Source organism: Esox lucius, chromosome 13, assembly GCF_011004845.1.
Source record: "Esox lucius isolate fEsoLuc1 chromosome 13, fEsoLuc1.pri, whole genome shotgun sequence".
Lineage (NCBI taxonomy): Eukaryota > Metazoa > Chordata > Actinopteri > Esociformes > Esocidae > Esox > Esox lucius.
Window position 1 is genome coordinate 23,840,833 of NC_047581.1, and position 14,743 is coordinate 23,855,575.

The 14,743-nt window shown below is 39.2% G+C and overlaps 1 protein-coding gene across 13 annotated transcripts in view; it reads left to right on the forward strand.

Moving 5' to 3' along the window:
• Positions 1-7,755, forward strand: part of arvcfb (ARVCF delta catenin family member b) — a 196,959-nt gene extending 189,204 nt beyond the window's left edge. For 8 of the 13 annotated variants that reach the window (XM_010876584.5, XM_020052613.3, XM_020052610.3 and 5 more), the window contains 3 exons: positions 954-1,048; positions 2,294-2,406; positions 4,735-7,755. In XM_010876584.5, coding sequence (XP_010874886.1) covers positions 954-1,048; positions 2,294-2,395 — 197 coding nt within the window. In that variant the 3' untranslated portion in view covers positions 2,396-2,406; positions 4,735-7,755. Of the gene's footprint in view, positions 1-403; positions 458-953; positions 1,049-2,293; positions 2,407-4,734 lie in introns of all 13 variants that reach the window. The other 5 variants (XM_020052608.3, XM_020052617.3, XM_020052611.3 and 2 more) reach the window with 2 other exon arrangements.
• Positions 7,756-14,743: the final 6,988 nt, after the last annotated feature.

The following is a 14,743-nucleotide window of genomic DNA, read 5'->3' on the forward strand; positions in this document are numbered from 1 at the left end:
AGGATGGTGTGGTCTGGAGAGTGATGCATCATGGGATTTTTCTAATCCAGTAGTGTGTTCTGAACAAATCAAATCACGTAGAATAGAATATGAATGTTTTAAGGCAGTTTTAGCAGCAGCCCATGAAAACACTAAACATCTAATTGACAGAGGAGTCGAGAGCATGACAGTGCTTTGCCGTCTTTTAGCTTCTGGCCTTGTGACACATTTTTTCTGCCATGCGTTTATAAAGTACAGTAGTCATTCACACCCCTTCTCAGCCTGCCTGCGTTACTGGTGAAGTGTAGCAGCAGACAGCGATCGAGAACCGCTGGCCTGAAAGCATCGTTGGCTCGTGAATTAAACAAATTGTGTTTGTGGCACTCATGACAAAACCGGCATATATATATATAATGCTTTTCAGGCACCAAGAAAAATGGAAGGGGTGATATGATACCTATGGACGAGCTTGGTCCAGGTAAGACTGAGTTTGCATGACCTCAAACGCAGACGAGGAACACAGTCTTAAATGGAATGTTCTTATCTCTATGAACTCCTCACAGTTCAGTCACGCTAACAACACCATTGCCAAAACAACAAGATAACGGTTAACCAATGTTGGGAATACAGAAAGATATGAATTGTTGCAATGCTCTGGGCAATGCAATGCAGTGCTGCACTGTTTTTCTTTTTAATGCTGCGAGACCCCTCTCTTAACAAGATGTTGGTACAAAGTTGGGCATTCATTCTGTAGAACAGATAGCAACAGAAAGTGTGGGAAATTCTGTGTTCAAACCCTACAAATGAAACTGTTCTCTTGAGAGCTCCCCTCTTCGGTGTAAATGGAAACATGACAGTCTTGTTTATTGTCTAACTAATGAGTTGTTCCTCACAGGTCCAGTCCATTTCTATGCTGTAATTTCCATCTGCGCATTTACCAAGTGATCTCCCCTTGTCATGGTCTCTCTCATTAGATGGCTACTCCACCATCGACCAGAGAGACAAGGACTGCAAGTACAAGAGTGCTGGCGATGGGTCCGTGGACCTGGCAGAACGGGAGCCATTAAAGGTATGTCTGGTCTGGACCCAAAACACTAGTGATCAGGTTATTAAAAAGTCCTGATGCTCCCTTTCTGTTAAGGCAGCCGAAACCCATTGCTATCAGAACCTTTGCCCATTTGTCTATGCCAGGTCCTTACTAAGAACGACCAAATGGTATTGATTCCTTGAAGATATATCTGGATTTTCATTTTCTGCAGCAGCAGTTGATGTTGTCGCCTGTCAAGCTGGGTGCCACGCATCTAGCAGTCCAATTTTCTGGCTGCCGACGGCAGATCTGAAAGTAAAGCAGCAGCTAATTGAGTCTAAGCTTTGTGATTGAGAAAGTAATTATTGTGGGACTCATTAAAATAGTCCTCCCCTTCATCTCCTCCACTTTTCTTTATGGAGCAAGATAAACGACCTGACCTTGTTCTCACAAACACACACACACACATATACCCACATCAGCCTGGCAGAATGCCCAACCCTAGTCCAAACTCAGAGAAATACGTTGATTTATTCACAGACGTCCTTTCCAGTCATGTGTTTCCAATTTAATCCAATCACAGGATTATGTTCTGTCAGGAATATCAGTGTGGTGAATGTCTAGGGTTGGTTGGATGGGTCAAACACACTAACACTGCTAGACATCCTCCTTGTTGATGGGTAAATCAGGTCAGACTACTGTAGTAGCATGAGTTCAAATGGGATGAGGAAATACATTCATATTTTACTGTTCTCCTTTATAGTCCTGCAGGTGCTTCTTGAGATTACATTTTGAGGATTTCCCCTGTTTATCCGACCACAGCAGTATTCCGGTGTGAAGATGACACTAAGAAGTGTTCGGTTGTGTGTAGTGTCAGCTGCTCAGACAAGGTGCATTGTGGAGACACACGTGCTAGCCAACAACCGGACTGCTTTTGAGTCCAAATCCCCAGGAAGAAAATTAGCTGTCAGGCAGGACTGGAGATGGCAGACATGTCCTCTGTAGCTTACAACCTCCCCCCAGGGGTTTGGATTTATTTCAGCACAGAAACCAACAATGCTCAACCTTGCTTTCTAGACCTCCAGAAGGCTGCTGCCCAAAATGCACCTGCTGTTGAACCCCTATTGTTTGTCTGCATGCGTCGGTTGGTGTGTTGTCTTCAGTCCCTCGTTGAGACTCTAAAAGCCTTCTTTATGTTAAGGAACTAACCCTGGCTTTCAGCTCTTCTGTTTGGACGATTTATTGACCTCTTTGTTTTGCCGTTAACCCCTTCTCCTGTTGCTGCAGAATGACACACATAGGAAACACTATATCAGGAGTAACAGGCCTGCTGTCAGTCTCCTGGATGCCTGTGATGTTAAACCTCAGCCTGTTGACTCCTGGGTCTAAATGCATGCATGGTAGGTCTTACCAACCTTCTGATTCCACCTCTTGGATTGTTAGACTCCATTCTTTGTTCGCTCCGCCGCCACCACCACCACCACCACCACCACGCTTTTTCTGTGTTAATCCTCTCACCCATCACTTCTGTTGTTTGTTTATGCTTGCACCGTTGTTGAACTGGAGTAGCTGGCTTACGACCTCAAACCTGAGAAGAGCACAATATTCATTGGCTCCCTGACAATTGAAAACATGTTTCTTCTTGGTGAAGCGCTTCTCTAGACATTACATGGATTATTACGCGCACGACACACTCCACCCAATGTAGCTCAACTGAGCAGTTTTGGGTATAACATGGTGTATCTTCTATCCTCCTATCTGCATTCATCACACACACTGTTTCCTGGTACAGAGAGCTCCTCCAGATAAATTATAGATGCCTGGACGCTCATGCAGCAGCTTCTCTGTCTCAGATACTGGATGTGTAGACAGGCTAGACTTGGCTAGCGACTCCTTTGGCTTGGCTAGATTATAGTGTGTAGTCTGCCCACTCTTGAGCTTTGGTGATTTAAATTTCACATCCTTATCCTTTCACATTTTCCCTGGTAAAATATCCTTCATCATGTTCTGAATCATTCAGTGGGGTCTTTCTCTAATATTCAGTGCCCTCCCGAGTTATCGGCTCCCTTTGTAAAGAGGGGTGAAAAGGGTATGTTGTTTTTCATCAGCCTGATCTCACACTCAAAATATGAGAGAAGCCTAACCTTCAATTGAGGTCATTGCTAAACGAAAAAATAGGACCAGTTCCAATCAACATTCCAATGAGGTTTAGCAAACTAAATGCTGATGTTTATGTCTTTGAGGTTAGAGGCAATATTCTGACAAGGCATCCAATTAGTTTGTTGGCATGGAGGTCATGTCTTATTGTAGTTTTTGCAACTTTGTAACCAAGGTTTAACCTTGTAACCAACTTTGTACCAAGGTTTAACCAACTGTGATCCTTGGAGAAATTTTACCTTTGGAACCATCATTTGTGGAAGTTTTGTCATCATAGTGGAGAGATGTGTACTTTTAGGCATGTTAATACTTTTAATAGCTATTGCCTAATTATTGCCTAATCTATGAAAATCAACAACTGAACCCGTCTTTATTTGTGTATTCTCTTACCTTCACCTTGTTGATAAAAGGGAGTTTGGCAGTGTCACCACATATTTTTACCCCTGTGAATCTTGAACTCATTGATGACCTCTTATGAGTTCCCAATGATGCAGATTAACTAAAAAAATTAAAAAAGTATTATTGAGAAGACCGTTCTATTCTGTCTTCAGTTCTATTAGATTTGGTTTATAAGAAATCTACTGGTGCCAATAATTTTCAGAAAAATATAATGTGTTATTTCTGTGAACAATACACAAATTAAAGGTTACATTTCTTTCATATTTTGAGGGCCCTTTTTAATAATCTTTACCGAGGGGTCCAATAATACTTTTGAATATGTAACATTTTCTGGTCAAAATCTAGTGGTAAGCTTCGCTATAGCTCATTATACAGGATCATTTCATCACTCACTCATCTTTGACTTCTTGTCCCATCACTATTCACTGAGTGAGTGTTCTGTGGGTGAAAGGCTGTGGTAGGTGGCTGAAAGTGAAGGCTGTATATCTACATGGCTGTTCATAAACTTTTTACACCATCACCCATGACTCCCTCAAGGTGAAATGAAAGGGATCAACCATACTTTTCTACCATGAACTGTCTCCTTGTGAGGTGCTCTAAAACTACTGGTAATATCATCAAATGGTAATAAATCCTGCGTTCAGTTTTTAAAATGAATCAGTCGATTGAATACTTTGATCACAGCATAAAGATCTTTATCTGTCAATTAATAGCAAAAATCGCATTTAGCAATGATTTGCTTAGAAAAGGATCTCATCTAACAATGACATGCTTAGAAAGAACAGTAGATAAGGCAACAGAATTATATGTAATGCTTGATTCTTTTTTGTTACCCAAGCTGGATTTTTGCGGCTGCCATTCAAACATGTTATCCCTGTCATCAATATCTCTCTGTCTTCTTTTTACATTGACATTTGTAAACATCTTTCAAGAAAGTATGAATGTCGTAATTTTTGTGTTGCATTGGGATTTTGTAATGTAACTTGATCACTGTGCCCTCTGCTTTTAATATTCAACCACCAAAATGACCTGTACTGCATCCCATTGCACCCTATTACTTTTTTAGTGCATTTTATTGCCAGTAGTGTGCTGTGAGGGAATAGTGTCTTTTAGATGCATTGCTGCAGGGATTGACCTCATGCGTAACCACCTGTGTCCCCCTCCCTCCCTAGGCTTAAATAAAGAGAGGACGATCTCCCATGTCATCACTGCCATAACACATGGAGCTCATTTAGATGTTGACCTGTCAGCAGTTACTTTGGAAAAGAACAAAGAAAAAATATCAACTAAAACAACAACACTAAAACGATCATCGTAAAGCCAATATTTCATGCTTTTGATTCAGCAAATGAAATTACATAGAAAAAAGAAAAAAAGAAAAGAAAAACAACTACTTCTAGTACTTCTCATATCTACATTCCCACTGGAAGGACAGACGCTGTGACCATAACAGCAAGGACTCTTGACTGGAGCAGCTCTGGCATTAGGCTTGAAGAATGGAGGCGGGTCTCCTCATAGAGATGACTGTTCAATATCTCTTTAAGGTTACTGTAAGGATGACAGGCGGTGTGAAACATAAGAGTTTGTTAGGAGGAAAGAAATTATTTTGGAAAGGATGGTGGAGGAAGAGACAGAACTTTATTATTTAGTTTTCATGTCAAAATTGAGACTTTTTTTTTTGTTGTCATAAAATGTCTTTTGTTTTAGTTTTTTTTTTTTTTTGGTCTTTTTCCATTTTTGTTTGGGTTTTTCATATTGAAGAAGTTTGGAATGGTGTGGTAGATGGTTGATGAATGTCGGTTTGGTTTGACGTTGGGAACTTGATGCTTGAGGGGCACTTTAAGGGGCTGTAGCTGACTCTACAAGTATGCTTTTCACATGCAATAGTTCTCATAAACACATTTTGCATACAATGGTTCACTGTGTTTATTTTTGTGCACTGGGAACATTGCTGTGCAAAGCATAATAGAGCTGACTGGGTGCTGATGAACACTAATTTCCCACGCCTGCAAGTGTTGATTGGAATTATGGAAGTGGATATTACATGTACATTTGGTTGGGTTCATTTTGGTTTGCTCAAACAAAATGAGAAAAACAAAATAAAAATATATTTTCAGAATTGATACATATTATAGATATTAATGTGTTTGCTTTAGATACCGAATGAATTACCAGGTTGGTTGCTGTTTGTCATTGACACGTATGTATTAAGTTGAAGAGGATATAAGACATTTTGTTTATAAATGGACTGTGTTAATGAAAGATGGCAAAGGGTTATGTTGTCAAAGGGTAGAACCTAAAAGCATTTTATATTTTTGTTGATTTTATAAATGTATATTAGGGTCAAATAACTTTAAAAAGGAAAAATACAACAAAAAAATACAAACTTCTTAGTGTGCTCATAACAGGTTGTTTGGGAAGCACATTCATTGGATAAAGGATCACCATGTTTGTAAGCAGAAATAACCACAACTTAGGTGTCTATCAAGTCAGTAGACTCATGCTGATCACATATTTATATTTTGTAATGTCAAGAAAAAAAGTCTCTACAGCTTTCCTTATAAAGGCAAGTCGAGCCAATGACTCAGTCTTCAAAACATAAAAGGAGACAGGAGTGAGAAAGTGAGAGAGCGATGGAGAAGAATGGAGACAGACAGAGAAGGAGAGCGTAAGTGGACAGTTGAGCAGGGGTCAGTGGAGATAGGACATGAGGGAAGATGGAGGGTAGATGCAACAGGGATAGACAGAAACATGTCACACAGCAGTATTACAATTCCCTTCTCATTTCACACTGCAATGATGTGAAGTTGCTGAGAACCTAAAATCATGCTTTGATTTCGCTTAATGCATCTTTAAAGAACTATCGGAAAGGAGCATGAAAAATGTACAGATGTTTATATTATATTCTTTAAGTGCCCATTTTTGTGGTGTAATTGGATATTACAGTCATTCATGTCCAGAGAGGAAAGGATTTTCATGCGGTTCAAGGCAGAAATTGCATCACATTGTACAAAGTATTCAAAAATCGGTTTGGTTTCTGATGTTTTTTGTTCAGTCTCCTAGGTTGCTGTTGAAATGTAGTAATGCAGATTATTACGCCGCTGTCTTTTAAAGGACCGAGAAAAAAAACTAACCTACACATGTGGTCAGGTAGGGGTGTTGTTATTCCTTTATCTCCAAGTGGAGACCACTTTCAACCCCGACTCTTTCTCTCTCTCAGTTGTGGGAGGATAGAGGGGGACCTCCGCTACAGGATGTAACTCATGTGTCAGCTATAGGCAAATGGCATGTGCCTGCATTGAAGTCTGAATTTCTTTGTGATGTGACTTTATAAAGCTTGCATATTTCACACAGTGTTTACAAAGACTTATGTGATACAATAAAGATTAAAAAGTACATGTATTATTAAACTTTTGATTTCAGAGAAAAGTAACATAATAATAGACCAAGTTAACGTCCTCCATGTCGACGTATATCCTCAGAACTGTGTGCTTTTCATTAGATTATTAATCTCTGACTGTCTATTCCTGACTGCATTTTGCAGTTCACAACCAAAGGATGTGGTGTTGTATTTATATACATGTGAAATGAGTCTAGGGGGTTGTTTTGTGGATGTACAGAACATCATACTGTACATTCAACAAACAAGGAGCTAACTGTGCTGTGAAAGAAACGCAAGAAAATGGGTCAGACATTGAATCGAAGGGGCAAGACCTATCTGTAGATATCACTGATTCAAACTCTTCAAAATAAAGTAACTGTTCTTCTCAGTAGCAAATGTGTTTGTAACTATCATGTGCCTTAACCTTTTCCATGGTAGACAAGATAACAATGTGTTTTATATGACTCTTTATTCCCTCCCTGTCCCTTTCTCTGTTCACCTCTCTCCTTCCCTTGTTTCACACACTCACACATTCACTCACTGTCCCCTGTGTAGTCTAGACTGTTGGTGGGGTTATGCCTTGTATTACATTGTATTATAAACTTTTAAAAGATAGACACATAAAAAAAGTATTTGATTTCATAGAAGAGTAAGTTGTTAATGCTTTCGTAGCTATCAGATCGATGCCACAGTGACAGAATGTATTATGTTAATTTTACTAATACCCACGCTTGTTCAAATAACAGAAAAAATACTGATTTGTAGAGTATCACTTTGGTGTGTTTTCAATAAACCATGCCTGGAAAGAACATTGCCCGAGTATTTTTGCTTGCTTGATAAACTTTTGTGTTCGCATAACAGGTTGTTTGAAAAGCATGTTCATTGGATAAAAGTGATTCTAAACAGAAATAACCTTTAGTTATTTCTGATCAGCAATCAAATGTATATTTCTTTTTTTGAAGATCCTCCGTCAATCAATCAATCAAATGTATTTATAAAGCCCTTTTTACAACAGCAGTTGTCACAAAGTGCTTTTTCAAAAACACCCGGCCTTAAACCCCAAGGAGCAAACAACAGTAGTGTTGAATTTCAGTGGCTAGGAAAAACTCCTTAAGAAGGCCGAATTTTAGGAAGAAACCTAGAGAGGACTCAGGCTCAGAGGGGTGTCCAGTCCTCTTCTTGCTGTGCCGGGTGAGATATTAAGAGTCCAATTGGAATAATTAATAAATGTATCTGGGCTAAACCCAGAGTCTATTTAAAATTAGACTAGGTCAGAAGTATGACCAGATGGACAAGGACCGTGACAGCAACCAGCCCCCCAAACCAGGTACTCCGCAGGTGTGGACCAGGACCTCATGTCCTCCTAAAGTTTAAAACGCATTCCTCATATCAACAACGGTTTATAGTGGAGAAGGAGAACTTAGTGGGGAAGGAGAACTGACCCAATCCCCCAGCACAACAGTATAGCAGCGTAAGACCTTGAAACTGAGACGGAAGGGTCCAGCGACACTGTGGCCCTACCCGGGGGAGGCCCAGGGAAAGACAGCAAGGGTGGACAGTATCAAGCCTTCTGGTCACTTTCACGCCCCTGGGCCAGGCTACACCTAATCATAAACCGTGCTGTAGAGATGGGTTTTTTGTAGACACTTGAAAGTTTGCACTGAGTTTCTAACCTTAATTGGCAGATCATTCCACAGTAGTGGAGCTCTATGAGAAAAGGCCCTGCCTCCGGGTGTTTGTTTAGACATTCTAGGTACAATTAAAAGGCCTGCATCTACGCTGGATCATTTCAGCAAGGTAAGTAGGAGCAAGTCCATGTATTGATTTATAGGTTAACAATGAAACCTTAAAATCAGCCCTAACCCTAACAGGCAGACATTGTAAGGACGCTAGAACAGGATTAATGTGTTCAATTTTTTTTGTTCTAGTTAGGATTCTAGCAGCCGTGTGCAGCACTAATTGAAGTTTATTTATTGATTTGTCAGGGTAACCGAAGAGCATTGCAGTAATCAAGTCTAGAAGTAACGAAAGCATGGATTTGTTTTTCTGCATCAGTTTTTGATAGAAAGTTTCAGATTTTTGCAATGTTTCAAAGATGAAAATAAGCAACTCTTGAGACATATTTTATATTTTCATCAAAGGAGAGGTCAGGGTCAAGGGTAACACTGAGGTTTCTTACAGTTTTTTGGGATACGACCATGCAGCCGTCGAGGTTCACAGTGAGATCTGCCAACAAAGCTCTTTGTTTCTTGGGTCCTAAAACTAGCATTTCTGTTTTTCTTGATTTTAAAAGCAAGAAGTTCTCTGTCATACACTTCCTAATATCTGAAACGCATGCTTCCAAAGTAGCAAATTTTGGGGCTTCTCCATGCTTCATTGAAATATATAACTGTGTGTTCTCAGCATAACAGTGAAAATGTAAATTTTGATTTCGGATGACATCGCCCAGGGGCAGCATATATAGTGAGAACAATAATGGGCCCAGAACCGAGCCTTGAGGAACACCAAAGCATACCTTTGACTTGCCAGAGGATATGCCATCCACACTAACAAACTGATATCTTTCAGATAAATTAGATTTAAACCAAAATGTCCACTTAGCCCAATATGGGTTTCCAGTCTCTCTAAGAGAAGGGAGTGATCAATAGTGTCAAAAGCAGCACTAAGATCAAGAAGCAACAGGACGGATGCTGAAACTTTGTTTCCATAAGAAGGTAATTTGTTACTTTCACAAGTGCAGTCTCAGTACTATGATGGGATCTGAAACCGGACTGGAGCATTTCATAAATGTTATTTGTCTTCAGGAAGGCATTCAGTTGTTGGGAAACACATTTTTCAAAAATGTTTGAGAGGAACGGCAGGTTCAATATTGGCCTTTAATTGTTTAATATGTAGGGATCCAGATTAGATATTTTTAGAAGAGGCTTAATTTCCGCTATTTTTAGTGAGTTTGGTACACATCCGGAGGAAAAGGGAGCAATTTATTATGTTCAACATTGGCTGACCTAGCACAGGAAAGAGCTCCTTAAGGAATTTTGTCCGTCTAGTCTAAACTAAATTCTGTGTTGGGGGGTAGTGAACTCTGTTCTGTTCAACTAGTAACCTTTTTTAGGTGGCTTGGTGGTAAGAAAATAACTGTGTGAATTAGGGAATAAGTGTCTCCTCACAGTGTCATAGTATGAGGTTTTTAAAATGTCTTCCGTTCTAGTCTGTGTTACATGGGGTGGAGGTCTGTGTACAACAGCCACATCTCTATGCCGTTCTGTTTGTCTCCCTGTCTCCGGACTTCTATCAGAGACCTCTGGTAGCATGTCTTGCGTGATGTTCATGGGTGCTGAGCTGTGTCTTCACAGAAAGGTAACTGTAAAGGTAATCTTAATCTGTAGTACGGAACAAAAAAGCAATTTCCTATTACTGGATTTATGATCACCAAATCTCAAACAGAAAACCTTTCATTTACATCATAAAGCAGATATAAAAATCGTATTCACTAAACTCTTTATCTCTGCACTCTAATCCCATAGACATCGACCATGTTGCAATAGATTCCTGATAAGCATTTGTCTAGGCACAGTCCAGAGTAATAAACTGTTAATAAAGGAGGTAATGGGTGAAACAAGACACTTTCTGGTCAATGACACTTCTGTCCAGGTATATAACCCAGTGACAGCTCAAAACTAGTGAAAATAGGTGAAGGTAAACCTCTCAACTAATTTTGGAAACCAATTTTCCCTACATCGATATGCTTTAAGGGCCAGAACAAAAGGGATAATGCCGCAGGTTTCTTTTTTTTACCTGAACTACAATCAACGACCAAAAGTACACCTATCAGCCATAACATTATGAACACCTGCCTAATATTGTGTAGGTCGCCCTTTTGCCGCCAAAACAGCCCTGGCCCATCAAGGCATGGACTCCACTAGACCTCTGAAGGTGTGCTGTGGTATCTGGCCCCAAGACATTAGCAGCAGATCCTTAATATCCTGTAAGTTGCAAGGTGGAGCCTCCATGGATCAGACTTGTTTGTCCAGCACATCCCACAGATGGTCGATTGCATTTTCTCAGCATTTTCACTAGCCATGATTTTGTTTTGGGGGAATTACGTTTTATTTGATAGAATTTTACTATGGTGTGCTACACCTTAGCCTGTCTTGTTCACTGGTTCAGTCACTATTAGGCAAAGGTGGTACCCCACTCTACCCGACACCTCTCTGTGAAATACTTTATATAATGTGGCTACACACTTGAAAAAGACTATTATAGTGTTAAATCTGACCTGTTGTCAATGTCCACTTGAGCAGCTAATGCACAATGTCCTCCCTAATATCAACCAAAATATGTATGCAATATATTTATTCTTAACATAACCTGAACTATTAACATTAAAAAGAAATATGAAATCACCCATCAGCTTTATAATTAATCACAGTCAAAAGAATTGTTGTTTCTTTTTGTTATGCTATGTTCTTGTTAATATAGACTTGCATTAATCTCCCTCGACTTCATTCCGCTCTACAAAGCTCAGCTGCTGTCGCTGATCCAGCGTCTTCACGTTCATATATTTATGTTAACTGAAATATGTTCATTATATATATATATATATATATATATATATATATATATATATATATTTTATCTATATATTGCATATATAGCCTAATGTTTTTGGTAATAGTACATACCTTAATCTGATGGTCTTTTCACCAGTCATCTTCGTTTGTCTCGCGATCTCTCTTCAAAAACAAATCTGTAATTTTAGGCTACTAAAACCCACCTGAAAAGTTTGTTTTAAAAGGTATGTGGATTAGATGTAGTTTGAGGTTATACCACGTTTTGATGGAATATTCTGACCTGCTTGGGTGTAAAAGAAAACTAGGATCCACCTGTTTTTCTGACATCACTCATCTCCGCGATGTCTGGACCCGTGTGTTCCTGCATGCAAGGTAGCCAGATTTCATTGACCATGAACTGTATTCTGCTGCAGACTCCAGAAAAAAAACGACCCGCCCTAGCCCATGTAAAATACCCCAATTGTTTAGGAAACATGCCCCACCTGGCAACACTCAACATGGAAAAAGTTTCCTCCTACCTTCATTAGCTGCAGTGTTTCGCTGGTATTTTGTATATGAGCGCAAAATCATGTTTTACCATGCCAACACACAGATGCGGTGCGAGATTTTGGGAAGGCTGTTGCCTTTGAGCTTTGAATTCAGGAAAACCCCTGTGTATAGATATTGTGGGTAGTAAGAGTGACTGCGTTACACGCCACAGCCAAATACTACCCGCACTTGGCAGGTGGGCGGGTGCCAATGTCAATCCCTGGTACTGACCATTGCAGACTGCATATTGCACCCAACAAGGGCTGCAGTTTTGGAGATGCTCTGACCCAATCATCTAGCCATCACAATGTGGCCCTTGTCAAAGTCGCTCAGATCCTTACGCTTGCCCATTTTTCCTGCTTCTAACACATAAACTTTGAGGACAGAATGTACACTTGCTGCCTAATAAATCCCACCCGCTGACAGGTGCCATGCTAATGAGATTAACAGTGTTATTCACTTCACCTGTCAGTGGTCATAATGTTATGGCTGATTGGTGTATTAGTGTTATTCACTTGACCTGTCAGTGGTCATAATGTAATGGCTGATTGGTGTATAAGTGTTATTCACTTCACCTGTTCGTGGTCATAATGTTATGGCTGATTGGTGTACTGTATAACTAAAGTATTTGTCATTTCTGAAGACCAACATTAGCTAATCAATCCATCTCAGAACAGATTTTTAAAGCTGTTGTAAAATAACGGGCTCCTTTCACAGTCATTTCAGCTACAAGCCACGTCATCCAGACAGCTCCCAGACGGACTTTAAGTAAATATAGGTATTACAATTTCTCAAATTATGCCATTGTGTTCATAATATGATTGTGTGCTGGTTTAAACTTCCCCCAAATTAACAATTGCTATCAGACAATTGTAACCTACCACAACCAGTCAGGACATGGGCCCGATTTGAGTCAATGCTAACTTCACTCTTCTGGTATAGATGTATGCATTGATGTGAGCAATCTTATTTAGCATATTTCTTATGAAATTCTCAATTTGTCTCAGGGCACAGGTAAATTATTTTATCTGAATTCTTAAGATACAAACAGGTGACAAATTAAAGGAAAACCCAGAATAAATGATTGGAGGAACGTAACAAATGCAGATGCTTCCATACAGGTGTACAGCACGATACAATTAAGCAAAAGACATTCTATCATGGTCTGTGGCATGTAAAACAATGCTTAACAGGCCCAGCTGACCTCGATTTTAGATCAAAATGGCAAGAAGTTAATTTGAAAGAGGGTTCATTATTGGGGCATGATGGCAGGAGCTTCAGTTACAAAGACTGCCCAACTAGCTATGATTTGAATAGGAACAGTGGCATTTAGATCTATGTTCTGACATCAGTAAACATGGTCCGAAGTTGTGGTGTACTGAAAAACAGGAGAACAACTTGTGAGACTGAGAATGTCAATGCAGGACTTAATCAGACGGTCAGCAAGAACAGTCCGTTGAAAACTACACACAGAGGGATATTATAGTAGAATTGCAGTGCATAAGCCCATTTTTTGTGTTAATTTGTCACCTGTATGCCTGTATGTTTAGCATATTTTTTTATAATTTATTAATGCTCAGCCTACTGTTTTTATGCTTCGTCCACTATTTTTATTTGTTTTTATTTATTTTGTACAAAATTGCTGCACTAACGGACCAGAACAAATTCCTTGTTTGTTGTGAAACTTCCTTGGCAATAAGACTCTTTCTGATTCTGATTCTAGGTAATCTTAGAGTACAGATCAGCCACTAGGGGCAGAGTTTAATGCACTTAACCTAACCCTTATTCTAACCTCAAACCCAGTTCTGTATTTCTTAACCTTAAACCTCAAAGGTTTTTGTTTTCTTATGTTTCTTGTTCTTATGAGATCATGTGTCACAGATTTTGCTATAACATGTTACGTATTCCCGAGACCACATTGGAAAGTCTTCCTTTGTAACTGATAGTCTCCAACTGACAGTTCACAGCTAAACCAACTTCCTCTGTTGAAATTGGTGTCTTTGATTATTTTCTCTGTAAACCTGCACTTCTTGTGGATAGTAAATAAGCCATTCTCTTAATTGCCATCTGTGTATTGTTTCTTACAAATATGTGTGCTTGCAAATAAAATATTAATGACATGATGCAATTGATTATCATTATTTAGTTTGCATTGAATACATTTATAGTACAATCTATATAAATGTTTCAAGTTCAAGTTAATTACACAATGACAATAGCATTATTGACAATGAAATTCTTAGTTTCCAAAAACCTCAACAGTGCAGGTAAGTAGTATAACAGAATACAAATAATATATATGAAGAAAAGTAAACAAGTAATATATTTTTTTTTTAATGAGAGTCTTACACTAGATTTAACCTGGTTTAGGCATTCAGCTAGTCATTTTATTTCCTGTAGTTCAATAGAACAATGATGAAATGTCAGATGTGCAAAAGACGCAATAGAATGACTATAAATAATATCACCAACAACTGTACACTAGTGCAATATTGCCGTGGTAATTCATGTTACAGGTGCAATAGATGCTGTAGAATGACCATGTACATAATAGCACCAAACAGAATGTCAAGAGCAGTGATCCTGGGTGTGGTGGATAGGTGGGTAAATGATCGTTCTTCAACAACACAGTAATAAGGGGCTGGCTATGTCAAATAGTTTCGTAATACTCATTGAAAACTCGTGATCAAATTCATTGAA